Source organism: Myotis davidii, unplaced genomic scaffold (genome assembly GCF_000327345.1).
Source record: "Myotis davidii unplaced genomic scaffold, ASM32734v1 scaffold299, whole genome shotgun sequence".
Taxonomy (NCBI): Eukaryota; Metazoa; Chordata; class Mammalia; order Chiroptera; family Vespertilionidae; genus Myotis; species Myotis davidii.
In genome coordinates this window covers 368997-390122 of record NW_006293088.1, presented here as the reverse complement: position 1 = coordinate 390122, position 21126 = coordinate 368997, and the positions used below count along the sequence as shown (strand labels likewise).

General features: G+C 44.1%; 1 protein-coding gene across 1 annotated transcript in view; it reads right to left on the bottom strand.

The window, feature by feature from the left end:
- Positions 1-13833, bottom strand: part of CAPZB (capping actin protein of muscle Z-line beta subunit) — a 73299-nt gene extending 59466 nt beyond the window's left edge. Inside the window, exons 1-2 of the mRNA XM_015565923.1 lie at positions 13771-13833; positions 8618-8707 (exon numbers count right to left, since the gene is read on the bottom strand). Coding sequence (XP_015421409.1) covers positions 8618-8707; positions 13771-13833 — 153 coding nt within the window. The remainder of the gene's footprint in view (positions 1-8617; positions 8708-13770) is intronic.
- Positions 13834-21126: the final 7293 nt, after the last annotated feature.

The window sequence follows — 21126 nt, the reverse complement described above, 5'->3', positions numbered from 1 at the left end:
GCTACAAGTTTTCTGAAGCAGTTCTCCTTTGAGGAAAAAAACACAATTGGGAAAGCTATGTTTCTTTTTATGCCATTTTACCAGTTATGAAAATTTAAAACCTGGCTAACATCACACTTAAAGCCATTGCCAAAAAGGGTCTAAAGTCCAGGTCATTTGACATGTAGGTTATGAGCCTTTCCAGGAACCAATGTTTTCCAAAGTGGATTCCATGAAAGTAACTCAGAAAAATGCTGGGTTAAAGGAAAACAGGTTCTTTTCTTTCAAATGCAAGACTTCTCAGAACCCTTAATGTGACAGTATGGATGGCGAAACTCCTAGAGAGCAGTTAGTGTCCCTCAATTGCTCAGTCTTTGTTCCTCAAGAGACTCCACATCAAGGTGAGCTGACAAATTAATTCTACGGAGCCAGGAAAAGGGTGGGTTGCCTCCCGGAGAGGATGCAGTCCGTCCACTGAGCAGGAAGAAGGGGCATCAGGGAAGGACGCTCCCACCATCCTATCTTGTTTTACTATGCACTTTCCTGGCAAGTAGAGAAAAAAGGTTTGTGTGCATTGCCTCCTGTGAGTCACCTGTCTGCATGCCGAGCTCTTTGTCAGCAGCGTATTCCTACCTTTCTTTATTGATGGAGGTAACAGCACACAGTGGTTGGAAACCTGGCGTCAGAATGCCTAGGTTCAAAGCTTGGCTCCACCACTACTTGCTGACCTGGGACAAGTTGCCAAAGGCCCTGCTTCTCTTTTAGTTCAGAACTAAAGTGGGGACAATGACACTAACCACCTCAGAGGTGTTTTCTAAAGATTTTAGAAGATAATGTTCTTTGCCATAAGCTGCAAATGGTTTTCCAGAGTTTGCCCTTTGCTTTGAAGTTTATTTTGTTTAAACTTGTAAGTTAACTTTGCATATGCCAAAGCCTTCCTTTTGACGTTAGCTTCTATGTCATACAAATGCCTCCCCCATCTCAGTATCAAATATTACTGATGATTTACCTCTGGTTTCTTTATGTTCATTTACTATTAGTTCTTTAGTCCACTAGGAGTACAGGTACATGTTATGCAATAGATATTTGGCTCGTTTTCCTTCAAAGTTATTAGTGGTCTTGGCAGTTTTATTCAATAATCAATTATTTTCTCGTAGTGAAATTTGAACATCACTTGTACTATATCCTGAGTTATGGTATTACTGGGCCTGTTTCTGAGCCACCCGACACCATTCATTCTGGCCTCTGTTCTGCCCTCGGTCCAGAGCTCTGCGGTACGGCCCTCTTGCCCGAGGGAAGCATGTTATTCTAGAAATGTTCAGGACCAGGGGACATCTCATCAGTCTCCTGGAAACAGGCTTTGCTCCCCAAGGAACACAACACACACAAAGCAAATGGCCCCTGTACTTTCCTCCTCCATTCATTTGGGTTCATGCTTTAATTTTCTGAAGTGCTTGCGCAGGAGGCAATTCATCTCATTCTTAATGGACTCACATGAGGGTGTATTATTCTGCTGTAACAGAACTCACCGAGAACTTCGAATAGCTTCTGGCTGTATCTCTGGGGGAGCAGGTCAGGTGAGGGCCATTTCCCAGGAAGCCCCATTTCCTCTTTCTAAGCAAATCACAGCATTTAGACCAGTGGTTTTCAACCTTCCTAATGCCACGACCCTTTAATACAGTTCCTCATGTTGTGGTGACCCCCAATTTCATTGTTACAAATTGAACATAATTAAAGCATAGTGATTAATCACAAAAACAATATGTAATTATATATGTGTTTTCTGATGGTCTTAGGCGACCCCTGTGAAAGGGTCGTTCGACCCCCCCCAAAGGGGTCGCGACCCACAGGTTGAGAACCACTGATTTAGATGGTCTGCCCAGCTGCCACCTTGACACAAATCGAAACTGCGCCATTAGCTGGCAGGGTCCTCGCCTCAGCGACAGGGTGGGTCATGAAAGGCCTGTCCCTCCGGGGGCAGACCTGCGTGGGAGCAGAGGGCCAGGTCAGCACGTTGGTCCAGGGTCTGCTTTCTGGCTCTCCCGGCTGCAGTCACCACAGCTGCAGTCCATTCAGAGAGCGAAGGCTCGCATGACAAGGCTCACCACAACTTTCCAAGGAATGGAGTTCATTAAAATCCTGCTGGAGGCCCTTGGCTGGAATGCTTTTTCCCTTGTAAAGGGGACTGCGGCATTGTCGCCTGTAGGAAAGCTGGGGAACACAAGTCCAACAGAGGCGGCAGGGGTTGTTGCATAATTACCAATTATTAAATCCGTTCCCCTGCTCCTGCTCCAGAGACAGTGTCCAGCCTAGGAGAGAACACTTCCCGGCAAACTCTCTGACAAATGGGAGAAGGGAAGCCAAGTTCCCCTACTTCCAACGGAACCCCACAGGGCACCTCCCTAGGTACAGCAAATGGGGTGCAGCACAGACCCCTCCTGGCGTGGCAGGGCTACAGAGCAGGCTTGGCTCCACAGGCACCAGCCATGTGCATCAGTGCTGTGCGTCATGAGCCTCGGCAAAGCCATGTCCCAGGGGGGCAGGGCCCAGCTTTCTGGAGCATCAACTTGAGTTGGTGGAAAAAGCATTCTTTTTATATTAAAATCTCTTGCATATGGGCATGTAATGAATTGGAACACAATTTTTTAAAAAGACTAAACAAAATTATCCACTTGAGGCAGCCACTTTGGATTTGCCCCCAAAACTCCACACATATATTTGCTCCCTTCTGTTGTCAAGAATACTTTGGGGAAAGAATCTGAGCAGTAAGAGGCCAAGGGAAAGGCGGCCAGAAACAAGTCAGAAGAGACAGCAAAGCTTGTGCTGACTGGGCACAACCACCACAGAGCCTAGAACACCTTCACTCAAAGACAAACATGCCTGCTCAGTATCTGTTCAACAGGTAACAGAGGGCATGGCCATGGCCAAGTCTTCCTTCTTCTAGAAAAATCTTCCCTGAATTCCCCACTAAATGCACACACTATGGAGGAAGGCCTCTCATCTTGCGCCCCCAGCACCTAGAATGGTGTGTCTGGCACACAGATGTCAAACACAGAAATAACATCTTGGTTCTGTAGCTCGATGGTCACTGGGAAGACCAAGTGGCTGAGAGAATCCAACCGAAGTCATTCTGTCAGGGATCAAGTTTTAGGATTCCCGATCTTTTTCTTTTTTTCCCGTGAAAGGGGAGTCAAGGAATAAAGGCTGCATTTCCTCCCAGGGTGAGCACAGTACCTCACTCAGAGGTGCTCAGTAAATGTCCACTGAATCCATTAACTTTTCACCCACTTCGGCTAAGACCCCTTTGGAAAGGAAAAGACATTTTAGGTGTTGCATCTGAAATTAAGGAGGAAAAAATGCTGGTAGAGACTGTTTTAAATGGTGATAACAACGGGGAAACTAAGCAAGGAAATGCACTTAGTTTCACTGCTCACACTTGAACTAAACCACATCACATTTGGCCTTCAAGATCTTCAAGAGCCAGCACGTCTTCATCACCTGGGAACAGAGCTGAGTTTGATGCCATATTCCACACAGCAGTCATGGGAAAAATAATTTCCAGGTTTCATTGGTTCACCTACTGGAGTCTGAAATCTGAGTACCCATGTTTAGCAGAAATCAGACAACCAGTAATACTAATGAACTATTAAATATACTATTAGCCTTAATTTTACCAACCAGTCATAGTGAGTGGGAGTTCACAAAGAGCAGGTTCTTAGAAGCAAAGCTGTGTCTCCACCCACTTGCTCACTGAGCCCCAATGCCTAAGTGTACCCCATTCACTCCAGCCTTCTGATCTGTCAGGGCCTCCTGCTCCTTTGCTACCTGGACTAGATGTGGACAATTTCTTCGAGCTGTTCAAAGTAAAGGTACTGCTGAGGCTGGCAGTGCAAGCCCTCTGCCCAGCTGGCCCTTTCTATTTCTGGAGGGCAACCCTGGCTGCTGAAAAGAGGAATGTACAGAAATGAAAACTGATCAAGTTGTCAACTCCCTCCCTGGTCAGAGCGTCGGAATGTCTCTTTTCACCTTCAGCCTGCAAGTCTGGCTTGGGTGCTTTCCCAATGCTGATGTCTTCCCCTTGCTTGGTTAGAGTCTGGGGACACCCAAGAGCTGGACCTTTGAGTGACTATAGCAAAGAAAGGAATTAAAAAATGAAGTGGCCAGTGCAAGTAGAGACTTTCTGCCTAGTTAAACAGATTTAGGGCTATTTTTGGTTTGCTCTTAATAAGGCAAAGGATGGAGGGCCTGCTGGGTGCCAATTTGCAGAAACAAACTCCTTCCTCAGCTCAGGGCTCAAAATATACCCCAGCTATTGCTGCCAATGTGTAGAGCAAAGCCTTAGAAGGTCAACGTTTAGGAAGCCAAGGGAGCATCTTAACATCACAGGATTCTTGGCCCACATGGACCTATGCGTATTTTTGAATCGGCTCAACAATGGGTTTCGGTGGGCTTTACTCTAGTACAACGGGATTAATGTGTAATGAAATGATGTTTGGGCCATCTGCAAAAGGAGGTCATTTCCCACCAATCAGAGTAAGCATTATAATCCCAAGGCAGCAAAAGTTCTGATGCTGGAAAGAGAAAAGAAGAAAGCAAGCTGATCCGGCATGATAAATTGGGCTGCCTTGGCCTAGCTGCCAAGCACACGCCACATTTCTCTTTAATACTACACTGTAATCGGACCACTGGCGGACTGGGTACATCTGCCTACAGTTCTCTGGCTCCAACATCTGAGAGAGGCCATTCCCTTCATGGGGAATGCTGGCAAATCCTAACATTCTTGTCAGTCTTAAAATTGGAGACTTTTCTTGAAAACAACTACCTCCCTTTCATTATTTTAGGCAGGTGAGCATGGGAGGAATGATTGCAATTTGCACCGAGAGGTGCATTAGCGGCTTTAAAAACATCTGACTGATCCCAGATTCCATGAAACAAAGGCCTGAATACATTGCTTGACGGAGCCATAACAGTGTGAGTTTTCTGAAATTACAGCTTTGGGAAGAAACTAAAACTGCAAGTGAACCTCAGAGCCACAGCAGTACACTCAGCACAGACCAACTCTTACAAGAGTAAGAGAATTCTGAAAATCCAGTTAAAAAAAAACCCCACACCTGTCATTCCCAGGGAAAATAGAAGAAAAACAACAATGATTAAAGGAAAACATTCAAAGAAGTAAGTTCTAGGACTGGTCATAGGATCCAGTACAAAACCAGGCCAAATGCTCCTATATACCTCAGTGCAAAACAAGGACCTGAAGCAGACCATTAATCAAAAGTGGCTTCTGAAGCATGTCAATACAGCTTTAATGAGGCGTGCTTTACCAGATCCTAATTCGCTGAAAAGTCATGCTTCATTTCCATTTGAACATTCATCATACTTCATATTTAAAAAAATTAATGAGAACACCGATTCCCCAGGCCATTCTGGATGATGGGAGTCTATTCTGGCCTCTTTTTTAGCCTTAGCAGGTAGATGGGGCCCAAGGTTGGCCTCCAGACAACTGGTGAGGGGAAGTCAGTGCCTCTCCAGCAAAAGTGAACTGATACTCCTAAGTGGTCTGGCTCTAAGAAAGGAATGTCTTTCAAGTCTCTAAGTGTTAATTTTAATTATGTGAAAATTTTAAAAAATATATTTTTATTGATTTCAGAGAGGAAGGGAGAGGGAGAGATAAAAACATCAATGATGAGAGAGAATCATTGATCGGCTGCCTTCTCCATGCCACACACTGGGGATGGAGCCAGCAACTCGGGCATGTGCCCTGACCAGGAATCGAACCATGACCTCCTAGTTCATAGGCCGACGCTTAAGCACTGAGCCACACAACGGCCGGGCATTTTAATTATGTGAATTTTAAATTATCCATAATACATCTTTTTTAATACTTTAGCTTACTAATGAATTATTTAACAGTTTTCCCCAAACAGGTAAGACTTGACACACCAGGAAAACACACCATATTTAACCTGTCGCTAAGTGTAAGTGATCAGGCCCAATGTATCCAGCAGTTACCCCAGCAGGAGAAATCGGGATTCCTGTTGCTGCTCAGCCACACCACCACCCTGGCTTCTTCCTTAGAGTCTAAATCACCCCAAAAAGATGAAGTGGTCATATATACATTACGGAGAGTCAAGGAAATGGTAACATAAATAAAAGTATCCAGCTCGTTCCCACAACCTACACCTGCCTCCATCCCCTTTCCAGCCACATTCTACTGAAGACAAAGTTAAATGTAGAAAGGCAGTGCACTCTGACAGTAATCTATGAGCTGCTGCATACAACATCATGTATCAGGGACAGACACAGTGTGGCACTTCAACCTGGGTTCGAGCCTCCTCCTGCAAACTCAACCTCAGGGCTGATCTCTCCCGCCCAGTATTTGGCAAAGGTGAAAGGTGGCTCCTTCATTCACCATCAATGCTGCAATTTCCTGTTGAGCCCAAGTACAAGTGGCACATGCAGCAAGGGAACCAGCCGACCAGGTTTCCATAAAAGCAGCAACGTGCACATCTCTGAAATGAAGGATGACGAGGGAATCACAGAGAAAATACACAGCTGCAGTAAAACACTTCAGTGGCCATAAGAACAAAATAGCCTGTTAAACACCAAGAAGAGTCTACTGAGAAAATTTTGCTCATCATCCATCCTATGTTTGGTTTATTTCTAAAACACAGTCATAACTAAATTGGCAAACTAAACTTAAACTCCGCTAAGCACACTTTCATGCTGAGTTTAAAGAAAAAGAAGCTTCTGCTGCCGACCAAATTAGGGATCTGATCTTACCTTCCACCTTTGCCCATCTCTTCCACATATGATTCACCAAAACCCTCCAACCGAGAAAAAGGCAGACATACAGCACTTCTAGGCTACATCTGGTAATACTGCCTTTTAGCACTGCTGAGAGTTAAACACAGACACACAGGTAAACTGCTGAGCACAAGTGTTGCTACAAAGCTCGGTAAGGGGGCTGGTGGTGACAATTAGCACCACATCAAATTAAAACCCTCCTTCTGACTTTCAAGGACACATCCTACCTATCCAACTTTATATTTCATTATTTCCCAACAAAGACTGTTTTCTCTGACTCCTGTCCCCACAACTCACATTTCCTAGACACATGCCCAAATTCTACACAAAATGAGATCTAACCAACCCAATGTTCGGGCCGATGTTTAAAAACCAGGATATATTACATATAACTCCAAATGTAGGGCTCCTCCAGAAAAATCTGAAAATAAGCAACAAACACCATATTCCCACAGGGCACCATGTGCCTGGAGCAGAGGGGCCACTGCTCTCAGATGGAGCCTGCCAGCCAGACCCCTTGTTTACACGAAGTCCACTTCAGTGTTTTATGTCACCTCCCTGGCTCTTGGTTTGTGATCCCCGATTCTGAACATATAGAAGGTTTATCTGCATCACATTCAACCTTCTTTCTTTAGTACGCATCTAAAGAATGTATTTGTCCAACAGGACCCATCATATTTTCCATTTTCCTCTTCACCGCCATCACAAGCACCTATATAGCTGGCTTTCTTGTCTGGATCATTTACCTCAAGAAACGTCCTTCGTCCCACTTCCTGAATTATTGCACACAAAAGATAGCAAGTTCACGTGCTATCTTCAATAGGCTCCACTCTGTCTCACACAGCTGCCTCTAAACTGGGAGTCTGTGTCCCTGTAAACATAAAATAGCTTCACTCTGGACCTTCCAGACCACTGTGAAGAGTTTGACTGGTGAATGACATGCGCCTCCTGCAATTCACATGTTTTCCCTAGTAAAACTATTCTGGAATTCATGCAATGAAATTAAATATATCATTACAGCACATGAACAAGTTTTCAAACCTCACCAACGAGCCAGGATTGGCAACTGATAATTATATTCAAGAAGACATGGGGCAGAGGAAAAGAACAGAGGACTGGGATTCAGGGCTCAGGTTCCAAGGCTAGAACTCACTGGCCAAATGATGCAGTAACTCAGTTGGCCTCTAGGGGCCTGCTTTTATTTTATTTTACCTTTTTGAATATTTCCCATAGCTTCACAGATATTTTTTAATACTTTTGAGCATTTCAAAAAATAATATGGTGACAGTTAATCTGAGGCATCATTTTAAGACCGATGATTTTGAACCTCAAAAAAAACTAGATATTAAGAAAATAGATGTGATGAGCTCTCTTCAAAAACTGACTTTTGTGTTTTATGCCGTTTCACACTAGAAGTGAAGCCACCCAAGCATTCCCCAGGGTGGATTTTCATGCTGCTTGGGCGTGGGAACTTCCACTGTGGCAGAGAGACTACTAAAGCCTGACACTACCCACTGCTGACTGCTCGCTGCATGTGTGGCCACCTCTTCTCCGTGCCTGAAGGTGAGCTTCTAGAAACTGAAAATAAGCCAGTGGGGGGAGGAGACAGGTTGTAATCAACCTCAGAACTCCTGCCTTGGGCTTGTTAACACGGGGGAGGGTGCTGAATGAACCCTATGAAACCCATCTTCTCTGTCTGGAGGCGTGTCATGGTGGTGTCTGGCTGGAGAGACAGGTTTCCTGTGTGTTTTGAATTCTGCATGGGAAAAGGTACACAAAAGCGACCAATTATGAGCCCTAGCCCCAGATGAAGCCACACGAACAAGGCACGTACCAGGTCGATCAGGTCACTGAGGTTTTTCTCAATTTGCTGTGGAGGCAGGCGCCTCATTAAGTCCAAGGCACAGTCCAGCTGCTGATCACTCTGTGAAAAAAGAAATAAAAGTGTCTAAGTCGTTTTGCCAACAGAAATACCAAAAACTCTCTTATAACAACATTTTTGCAGTTTCAGCTTGCTCAAGGTATGCTAAGACCAAGGAGGCCTGCAGTGGGCCCTCGGTCCCGTCTCCTGGAGGGACACTGCTAGTCTCTCTTTGACAGCAGTGTCTGTCTCAAGTGGAGGCGTCCAAAAGACAAGCAAAGAAGTGGGAAGCAGGCCAGAGAGTTCAGAAAGTGACCCTGTTCTACCCACATCAAAGTGTCATTGGTTTTTCAGCAGACCATGGGAGATGCAGATGTATTAACTCCCGATGGGTTCTGCAGTCAGCATGCTCGAATAGCAGATTAAGCTCTATCCTTTGCTATAACCTGGATTTAAACAGGTAACATTAGGTAGCACCACCAGGCCAGGTTCCTTGGTGAGCTCCAAGCCAGGGAGAAAGCCAGGCAAAGAACAAGCAGCAAAATGCACACAAAGGTTCAGTGCTTCAGTCATTCACTAAAGCTTGGGACATTTTCCCTGGTGCCAGGCCCTTGCAAGACAGACAAAGACCTGAACCAAACCACTTACGGCCAAGAGGTCACACTAGCTGGCCAAGTGGCCACAAGGCAATACACTGGCGTCACTGCTGCGCAGGGGGCCTGGGAGGATAAAGACTGCTCTCGTTTACCGAGCACCTTCTTTCAGCCCTGTGTGCTTCACAGAACTCTCTTCATCTAATTTCATGATGCAAATATTTACTGAGAGCCACCCTATGCCAGTCACCACAAATATATAGTGAATGGTGAAGGAAGAAGGAACAATTAAGTGGGGGCAAGACTGGTGAAGTGCAAAGTAAATTCAGTGCAGAGTGGGCTGTAACAAGAAGGCCGGACCTCAGGAGGACCAACAAGAAATAAGGTGAGAAAGGTGGGCCAGGTAAAATGGTCAAGACTCTGAGGAGTACACAGAAGGCAGATGGAGCCCCCAACACTACCGGTCAGAAGCACTATCTCATCTGTATCCCGATTCTGCTCTGGGCAGGCAAATCTCAGGATTTTTTAAAAGCCCTAAATCAAGAAGCTAAGGAATCTTCACAAAATATACAAAGTAATCCTGGAAATGCCACGTTTGGCTGTAATGAAATACAACCTTTGACTATGACCTTCTACACTCCTGATATATTAACTTCAAACAGGCTCAGGGACAAGGATCTACTTTATATTCACCAAAGACATATTACATTAAGTTAACTGGAAGCAATTTGATTTTCAGGTAACTAATATGGCATATACAGCAGGCTATTTAAAAGGGGGGGGAGGGACTCATCCCCCCCACCCCGCTCAAGGTGGTTATCAGTGACAATTTATTCTGGGACCCACAACACACTGGCTACTGCAAAGAAACACACACACACACACACAAAAACACATACACACCAGGAATTTTGTAGCACTTGTTTAGCTTAATGAAACATTGTAGCAACCATGAATTTCCTACTTGTGCCATGCCTTCTATGCTAGCCAAGGCCACAGTGACATGCGTCTGGCTCGCTGGCATGGGAAGACATTTTAACACCATTTCTAAGGTCGAGAACACAGACCAGCTGATTTGACACTACTGAGACATATTCCATTCCCAATTCTGCCATTCATTAACTTATAGCCTTGGGCAGAGTTGTTAGTCTCTACAAGCCTCTATTCATAAAATAGAAAGCATACACTTTATAGGGTTCTTGCAATGATTTAGTTAATACCTGTGAACTGTTTAATTCATAGCAGTATGTTTCCGTATGTATGCAAATACATGTCTTAAATGTTTTAAAATAAAAAATATTTTATAACATTCGCCGCAGTCAACCCAACCCCGAAGCCTTTCCTACTGCTCTAAATTGGAGGTAGGTGTTCAAACCCATAGTTGTGCAAGAATAGAAAACCTTAAATCATTCAGGTAGGCTAGTTAAAAAGTATAAACTAATGAGCTAAAGACCTCACCAAAGAAGATATACAGGCAAATATACATGAAATAATGCTTAACATCATAGAAATGTAAATTAACAATGAGATACCATTAAACACTTGTAATGTCAATAATATTGTAATAACTATATATGGTGCCAGGTGGGTACTGGAAATATCAGAGGGAACACTCTGTAAAATATTTGATTGTGTAACTATTATGCTGTACACCTGACATTAACACAAAATAATAATGAATGCAAACTGTAATTGAAAGTAAAATTTAAAAATAAGAAAAAAGCAATGAGCTATCAAGCCATGAAAAAAACTTAAATGTAAATTACTAAGTGAAATATTAATATATCAATCTTAAAAGGGTACATAATGTGGGATTCCAACCATATAACATTCTGGAACAGACAAAACTGTAAAGACAGTAAGAAGATCAGTGATTGCCAAGGGTTGGAGGAGAAGCAGGGATAAATAGGCAGAGCACAGTCGGTTTTCAGGGCAGTGAAACCACTCTGTATGACGCTATAAATCAGGGGTCCTCAAACTACGGCCCGCGGGCCACATGCAGCCCGCCGAAAACATTTATCCGGCCCGCCGGGTGTTTTTGCCGCTGCTGCCTGTCCTACTTAGCAGCCGACTCGTCCCGGGCCCGCGGTGCGCATGTGTGGCATGTCTGAGGGACAGTGAACTGGCCCCATTTAAAAAGTTTGAGGACCTCTGCTATAAATGGTGGATATGTGTCATTAGAAATTTGTCCAAACCCATAGGGGAGGCTATGCATGTGTGAGGACATGGTTTATATGGGCAGCCTCTGTACCTTCTGCTCAATTTTGCTGTGAACCTAAAACTTTTTTGAAAGGTGTAAACTAGTGTTTCTTACAGGGGCTGATTTTGCCCTTGCCACAATCCCTCACTGACATTTGGCAATGTTTAAAGACCATTTTGATTGTCATCACTGGGAGAGGGGAACCTACTGGCATCTCATGGGTAGGGACCAGGGATGTTTCTAAATATCCTATAATGCACAGGAAAGATGCCAACAACCTGGCCCAATATGTAAGTAGAGTCAAGTTTGAGAAACCTTGGTTTAAAACAATCAGTTTTGGGGACTAAAGACTCAAAGCAAAGCTAAGGCCACAGAAAAATTGGACATACAATTCTAATTCGCAGACCATTTACAACTCCTAAAAACATCTGGTCTTTGGAAATATTCTGAACTTGGATATTAACAATCTTCCTGAGAACTAAAATAGAAATTTAGACAAAGTAAGCCTAGCTACACTGAAGCTTAAATCCAGAACACACTGGGATTCAGAAGGGATCAACTAGAAGGTGAGCAGTGCATTACCTAGGAAAAGAAAAGCTGTAACTTGGCCAGAGAAGGTCAACAGGAAAAGACATTGCTTTAACCCTCCACAGAGCCTGTTCAGACCGCCAAGCTCAATATGCTGATGGCAGCCTCACCCCACATGCCAGCGCTCGTAAAGGCTTCCTTCCAGACAGCCCTCTGTACCTAGCTGAAAGCTGCAAAGTGGTTTAACTCCTATTTCGCATTAATCCCAATTAATCTTAATTGGCAATATTTCACTACAAATTTCTAAGGTTAAGGATATCTAATTTTCATTAAATTAGTAAATGACTAAAAGCTTCCCATAAGGCAAGCAACATGGGAAAACTTAATGACAGCTTGTAAAAAGTTAAAATTAGAGTTAACTGGAACCCTTTGTGTGGGAGTCATCCCAAATCCTGAGGGGTCCAAACAGGAAATGGCACAAGAGAATGAGGAAAACATGGATGATCTAAGCTCCATGCATCAACACGAGTGACCCCAGAAATAGACTGATGGTGGGAGTGAGGAAGCAAGCTAGGATGCTGCCACTTTTATAAAGCTCAAAAACAAGACATACTGAACTAGAGTTTAGATATAAACACACACACGTGTGTATGTGTGTATTTTAAACAACTATTGCAAGGCTTTTTTTTCCTTATTAGCTAAGACAAGGGAATGATAAATATAAAGTTCAGAAGAGTGAGAAAAGTAGTTTTAAGAGGAAAAGGCACTAGGGGAAAATAAAATTTGATATTTATGTAGATCTTGCATAAAATGCTGGATTTGAGCGTTTCATATCATGATGCTAAGTCTTACATATATGTTATGTTCCTTTATGGTTATTAGCTAAAAAAATGCTTAAGTTGATTTTTGTGTATGACATAAGACTGGGGTCCAGTTTCATTCTTCTGCACATGGCTGTCCAATTTTCCAAACACCATTTATTGATGAGACCAGCCTTTCTCCATTGTGCATTCTTGGCTCCTTTGTCGTAAATTAATTGACCACATATGAATGGTTTATTTCTAGGCTCTCTACTCTGTTTCATTTTCATTGTTTTACTTCACTAAATATTTTTTCCAAGATAACTAAAAAATAAAAACACAGAGAAAGATAAATATCACATGATCTCCCTCATTTATGGTTTTTTTTTGGGGGGGGGGATAAGGACACATATGTAATACCTTAATCAATAAAGAAATTAAAAAATAAAAACAAGAACAGGCAAAGACAGAAATGGGTTTCATAAGCTAAGCCAAGGTCTACCCTGTCACTTGATGTCTGTGAGACAACCCTGTGGCCTAGGATTTGGGCTAGACGGCTGCTAGAGTCCTTCTGGATGGGTCCCATATCCAACAGCAAGTGCAGATGCACCCACAGCGTCCCACCTGTCCTGCCCTTCAATAGCCCCCTGAAGGCTTGCAACTAGGTTTCAATTCAACCACCATGCCTTGAGTGCCAAGCCCTGTGAGTCAGGCCCTGAACTAGGCCCACTGAAGGAAACCTAGTTCCAAACCTCAAGGAACCAACCACGCACAGAATAGCAAAGAATCAGAAGGCTGTGCAGCGTGTACAAGAATGGGACACAGAAGGTGCAGAGACGAGGCATAGTTCATAGTACACTGATTTGGGCTTCTTCATGGGTCCATTTTCCCCTGGGATTCCCCACCCTGGTTACGTCTAACCAGTGGCTTCCTACTCATTTTGTATCCTGTCACCCTGTGACTAAGGGCTCTGCACGGGATGGCTCCTTCAAAATCCTCCCTGACCCTGGACACCTCCTTCAGAAAACGAACTTTACCAGTTCCACCTTCACTGGTGGTGTTTTCCATGTTGAAAGGTAAATAGTAAAAGAATGACCATTTCACTTCACTCCGGAATCCTCTGCCCGTTCAATTAGTCATTATTTGAGTGTTTCCTAGGTGACAAACACTGTTTTGGATGTTGAATGGTGAGCTTAACAAAGTTGCTGTCTTTAGGAAATGATGGTGTAGTCGAGATTCATATGGCAAAGAAAAATAAAAAATAAAATACAAAATGAGTCCTTGTTAGGATGTCAAAGAATAAGGAGGGACAGTTTCCCCACTGTAAATTGTGCTATGAACATAGGGCTGCATACATTCTTTTTGATTGGTGTTTCGGGTTTCTTAGGATATGTTCCTAGAAGTGGGATCACTGGGTCAAATGGCAGTTCCATTTTTAATTTTCTGAGGAAACTCCATGAATGTGCTTTTTAAAAACAGTGCTTGTAATTTCAAGGACAAGCAGTAACTCCGACTGCTCGGATTTCCGAGCAGAAGTCCTGCTTGGCCTGCTCTAGTGACTGGTTGTGGCAGATCTGTACTTAACAGCATCTGTCTACACATAAACAACCAACCAAAGCTTCGGGGCCTTTACAGTTTGTTCTCAAGTTCATTGGGACCTTTACTGGTTTACATTCCCTAGAGGCTCAGCAAATACTTCACAGACAGCACAAAGGTAAACTGTGCTGGAGCCCAGGCTGGTTTATCACAAATTTATGGGGTCTAACTTAGCATGGTTTGCCTTGTATAATCTGTGACCCAACAAGCAACTTTGTTTAAACGTTGAATCTGCTCTCTGCCGTGTGGCTGAGGAACAATTTGTGCTGGGGGCTATTTGGAGCAAGATTCACTGGCCAGCCCAGACAACCATTCATCTGTTGGTCACTCTGGAAAACTGTAGTTTGTGCTAATAAAAAGAAGGTGTTCCTTCCACTGAATGCCCTCTGATTGATCTTCTGGGAGGGGCGCAGTGATGACAGCCACACACAGAGGGAGGTGGCTCACCACGCACAAACACAAGCATTCCCTTCTGGTGACTTTTCGTTCCCATGGGAAAACCCAATACCCTCTTATCCAGTGACTCAAAGCCACAGTGGAAGACCATGTGTCAGGTCAAGTCTCCTTTAACCTTCTGGAGTCTACTGTAAATCACCATGGCTGGCAAATGTCATCTTTCAAAAATTGAGGTGAAAACCACTCAACATTAAATTAACCATTTTCCAGTACACAATGTGGTGGCTGAGTCAATGTCACTTTGGTCACCATGAAAATGTATTCACTTTACAAGTCACTGCTTTACAAAATATTCTGCCAGGATCAAGAAATTCTGATCTGATGGACGTTTCAAGTTCACCCAAACCTTGAACCCTCATTCCTCATTTTACAGATGAATAACGAGGTTCAGAGAAAGTTGTGCAAGGTCATCTAGTCAGTGGCAAAATCAACACTTGAACCCCTATCTTCATGTTGAGAGGTTTCTACTATACCTCATGTTATCTTTCCACTTGATGCAGGCACTGAGCAACAGTGTGTCGGGGTAGGCACTGGGGACACAGAGCTGAACTGTTCAGACATGGTCCCAGCCTTCCAGGGGCTCGTGACCTCAGGAAGAAGGCAGCAGAAGATCACAGCAGGAAAGAAGGATGATGCCAACACACTCTACACTCGGAACGACTGACATGCCAGCTACTCCATGATCACTGAGGGGCTGGGAACTCCTCCCAGTGACCTTCAGATCATACACCCTGGGACGTGGCCCTGTACCTGCTTCCTAAACCTTTCTGCCTGTCAGGCTGTCAGCTACACTCCTCATCTACTGTGTTGCTTCTAATCTCCCATGAGTTCTGAAATTAGAAAACTATTCTTTAAAAAAAGAAAGGACTCTGTGAGAAGGAATAAACTGTAGATTCCTCATATAACTTGGGGACCAGCATCACAGCCCCACATTTGTCAGCACCCTGATAGCACATGAAGGTGGTGTGTGTGTGTGTGTGTGTGTGTGTGTGCGCGCGCGCACGCACGTTTGTTCAAGGTTAAGGGCGCACAGCTTTCATCCCTTTCTCAAAGTCTAAGACTCAAAAGGCACAGATGTGATCTAATCATAAAAATTCTTATTCTCCCACTCATCCTGCAGGGTGGGACTAAGCAAGTCACCACTTAATCCCTTGGAGCCTCTGTTTTTAAAACTTTAAAACACAGGCCTAACAACACTCTCCACCTTGCTGGGCCACTGAGAATGAGGTAATGCGTCTGGCACAGTGTCTGACCCGAAAGGGTCCCTCCAGCCCAACCGCCATAAATGGCAGGACTCTCCCTGAGTGAAAAGCATATGGCTTATCTGCTAGGCTGTTCACATAAACGATGCTGGGTGCTCAAGGGCCCTTTCCTCCCTGATATTTTGCTCATTTGACGCAGGTTTTCCATTTAGGCTGCCAGGAGTCTCTAGAAAGGTAGGCGGGGTGTTATTTCAGTTTCCAAGTCATTAAGCACCAACAAAGAAGGGCAGACTTCCACAACTCTCACCCCACACGGTGCCCTGCCCTGTTCACGAGGGAGCGCATGGGACTAATGGAGCCCCTACAGCCAAAAGGAGAGGAAGGGAGAGAACCTTCTGGGCAGAAAAGAGTAAGAGCTGACCAAATTCTTCCCTTTGTTTCTGTTCTGTTCTCTTCTTGTTCAGCTTTCTTTCGGAAGCCCTTTGACCCATCTCTCCAGGCCAGGATGGCACCAAGAAATACTTCCACCCGCTCACCTTCTCCCTATTTACTGGTGTTCCCAAGCCCATCTGAGGCCATCGAAGCCAGACAAATGGGACTGCCCTAGCAGAGCCCCCAAACCACCGCAACACCCCACCCAGCAATGAGAATTTCCAACCGCCTCATTCCCTGGTGCATTTATCTGGGAGCAAAACTTAGCAACCTACATACAGGCTCTGTGTGGAGTACTACAACAGCCATCAGCTGATTTTTCCCTTACACATCCCTTCAGGGAGTGAAAGACCCAAAATGAATCACGCTCAGGAGGTGGAGCTCATTGCTGTAGTGTGGGTTAGAAAAAGGATAGCAAATTCATCGTTTATGGCCCCCAAATCTCTGCAGAACACAGAGCAGTTTCTCTGTGTTCCGGGATCAAAGTTTACCTGGTAAACTGGGTGGAACGGCAAACATTCTTGCAAGGGGTTAGCAATCAGGGTATGAAGGAGACACAACTGTGCGAGCAAAGCAGCGTCACTGCGCAGCAAGGGGAGGCAGCAAGAAGCACGGGTGTTAGCTGGTGCTCTTCTGCTGCCCTTACGAGCAGGTGCCCGTTTCCTCCTGCATCCTCCACCCTTGTCCACCTCACTGACACCTCAGAAAGCGTGCTGACCCCTGTCTCAAGCCTTGAAACCTGGTTCCCTATCAGCATGCAGCCTACAAGCAACTTCTGCTGCTTTTTATGATTCTGCCATGCAGAGCAGAGGGGATGACTGCGCAAGGAAACACCCAGGTCAGATGACAACTGACAAATCCATTGCTCCGGATGCTGCCTGCCAGATTTCTCACGCACTGTTCTTGGCTCTGCTAAGGAGCCAGCTGGGCGAGTGAGCATTTTATCTTGGGTGTGCCTCCCTCTACCTCTCCAGAATCACAGAACCATAGAAATGTTAAGCTAAAGGGGACTTTAGAAACCATCTAAACAGCAATTTCTTTTTTTGTTGTTATTAATCCTCAGCAGAGGAAATTTTTCCATTGATTTTTAGAGAGTGGAAGGGAGGGGAGAGACAGAGAGAGAGAAACATCTAAGTGAGAGAGACACATCGATTGGTTGCTTCCTGCCCGTGCCCCAACCAGGGCCAGGGATCGAGCCTGCAACCGAGGTACATGCCCTTGACCAGAATCAAACCCGGGACCCTTCAGTCTGTAGGCTAACGCTCTATCCACTGAGTCAAACTGACTAGGGCAGCAGCAACTTCTTTTTAAAATAAAGAAAACCAAGACTCGGACTTATCATCACTAAGACTTATATCACTAAATAGTAAATGAATCAGGACCAGAAAACAAATTTTTTTTTTTTAGTTTTATTGCTTAAAGTATTACAAAGGGTATTACACATGTCTCCTTTTTTCCCTCACCTTGACAATCCCCTGGCCTCCCCTACACCCCAGAAAACAAATTTCTTGATTATGTAATCATAATCAAAAATTTAAGAATATAACTACACTATGTTAAAGAATACTTATATCTCATCTATATAATTTTATTTTCCAAATTAATTGTTTTTATCAAGAATACTAAGTGTCCAAAATACAAATTCTGAAAGGGGAAGTAAAGAAACTAACAGCTGCTACGGGCATACCATAAGCCAGGCAGGCATGGGTGGGTTTTGGGAGAGCCTCACAAATAGCTCCATGAGATGGGCACTATTATCCCAGTTTCCAGATAAGTAAACCACAGCTCAGAAAAGTTAAGTGACTTGTCCCAGGTCCTGGGCACTGAATGACAAATTCGCAGGTCTGCTTCCTGTGACCAAACAGTCCCTACAGAGTGTTAAACAACCCAACCTAACATGAAATTAATTTCAAATGACTTCTGGAGAACAACTTGCTAGTTCACAAAATCAGAAAGGGGCAGTGAGCATCTTCCCCCAGGCTGGGCAAATTGTGAACAACTCTATCAACTCCCAAATTCTGACATCTCCTATCACCTTGAATTACAGACTCTATCCTCACAAACACTCCCAGTAGTGGGTGGATTTCTCAAAAACACTGAAGCCTTTTTTAGACATTTCTCTGGCTGACAGCTTCCCAGACCCCTTCAGATGACCCGCAAGGCGCCATTACCTATGGTCTGATCATTAATGTTTCACAGATGTCTACAGCTGCTGCCTCTGCATGATCCCGGCTGGTTTCATGTAGCAAGTGACTAACCCCTCCACTTTGTCAACTGGTAGTCAGACACATTACTAAGGGCAATTCCAAGACATCTTCAATGGATGCCATACATGCTGCCCATGTCTACCTCAATGGCACAAGAAATTCAAGACGCCTTTCTCGAAAGTCAAAGAACATGAAAGCAGAGTGTCCCCGTATTCCGAAGTTAAAAAAAATAAACAGTTCGGAAAAAACATCATCTACATGTTCCCTGACAACAGCTAAGAAAAGTAAATTCCCTTTTTCCTAACAGAAGCCAATTCACATAAACCTTCCCCGAAACTGATTTATAAGGTGGCCTGGATGAAATCTGTAACATTTGGCCACAGGTTAACACCAATCACCCCCTGCACATGGCTTCCAAAGGTGTGGGGGAGACCGTGGGTCCCACCTGCAAACAGTGCAAATGGAGGAGTCTTGGTGGGAAAGCACCAACATTTAAAGGTTCCACCCATCCAAGTATTTTATCTAGAAGGCGGCAGTGCTGCCTTGTGACTTATGTCCAAAGGAAGGCTTGAGGAAAAGAACACAATGTTTATGCATCAAGAAGAGCATCTGGGCCATTTCTTTCCTCGGGTCCTGAGCTCCTATTTCAGATGCCTATGAAGGGGGAAGATTCCCCCAGTCTCTGCTTGCCCCTTCCAGCTCAATGGCTGCTGCGTATGATGGTACCACACTCCAGTTACCATGGGCACACACAGATACAACAGACTCCTGCAACAAGCACTGGCCATCGGGCACCCCCAAATAGAACACCATAGCCCTAATATCTGATGGCGGCAGAAAAGCACAATACCACATTTTACAATCTGTGATAAATTTGTAAATCAAACCAAAGATCTGTCACAAAGACCCCCCACTTCCAGGTGTCAGGACCCACTAGGTAGGGAGATGCCTAAAAATGAGGTCCTTCTATATCTACGACCTAACACAGGCTACCTTGCCAGTCTATGGGTGGTAAAAAACAAAAAATAAACAAACAAACAAAAACACTGGAAGTAGGGTAGTCAAGGATTTAAATCCTCATGTCACTTCCTATCAGTGGAGAGCTCGACAAGTCCTTCACCTGTGAAATGGGAAGAATAATAATACCTCCTATCTTGCAGTGTTGTTTTGAGGACAATAGTATAAAATATATGTATGTAAAAAAAACACACACACACACACACACAAACCAGCACAGTTCCTGAAACGTATTAAGTGTTCAAAAAAATCAGTATGCTCACCATGCTCTGACAGATAGTAACAGGGGTACAAGATACTAATGTTCCTACATGGGATGGAAACACCTACACTAACGCCGTTACATTACCTGAAGGCATGCAAGTAATGTAACAGCAATAGCTATTTTACAAGCAATAGCACCACTCCTCCATCAACAGACAAGTTTCCTTAGAGTTAGTGAACATCTCCCCAACAAGACATTTTCTGAAGCTCAAAGCCTTCTTCCCTTCCATCCTATAATGAATGCTGAGTGCTGCATCTCATGAAAAGGGGCTGAAAGTCCTTCAGTGAGCAAAACGGATCAAAGAAAGGGAAGCAACAAGTTCCAATTCTAAAATATATTTTTGATAAGCACCCCAAACACTGAACAGTACTATTATTACCATCTCTCAAACTACCACCTAAAGCAGGCTGTGCCCAACAAGGCAACTTCCACTGAGTTGTTACTCCACAACAGGCTCAGACTTAAGGGCTTAAATTGCATTAATATAAATAATAGCTAAAACTTATTAAGGCATTGGTCTAAGAGCTTTATATGCCAATATCTCATTTAATCTTAAACACAATGCTGAGAGGTACTAGTTTTCTGTCAGACATGAAGACTGTGACACACTCTGTCTGGCGAGGTTACATGTGCTCTCTGACCCCAAAGCCTACATGTCTAACCACTACCCTGTGCTGTCTGGCAGCCAGCCCACTGCTCCCTTTCTTGTCCTCAGAACCACAGCCATCTCTTTGTCTATAGAAGATGGAGAGCTACTTAGCATCCGCTTTGCCCAGTTGACTGGCAGAGGAGGGAGTGGTGTGGCACTCTAGTTAAGAATACAGGTTTGAAAGAAGCTCTCTGCATTCAAATCCTGACTCTACCAGTTTCTAGCAGTATGAGCCTGGACAAGTTACTAAACTCTTCTGACCTCAGATTTCCCAATCTATAAAATGAAGGTAACAAGAACACATACTTCATACTGTTATTTTAAGAACCAAGTGGGGGTAATCCTTACACAGCCCTCAGCACATACCTGGGACATAGTCATTGCTCCATAAATTTTACATGTTAAGTCAACAGAGGAAAGAGGGGAAAAAAAAAAGGTAGATATAATCTAAAATTTAAAAATAAAGGCCTCTGGCCTTCTGCCAACCTCTAGAAAACAGTGCTGGGCTTTGTGCATCCACAGCACGGCGGCGACTGT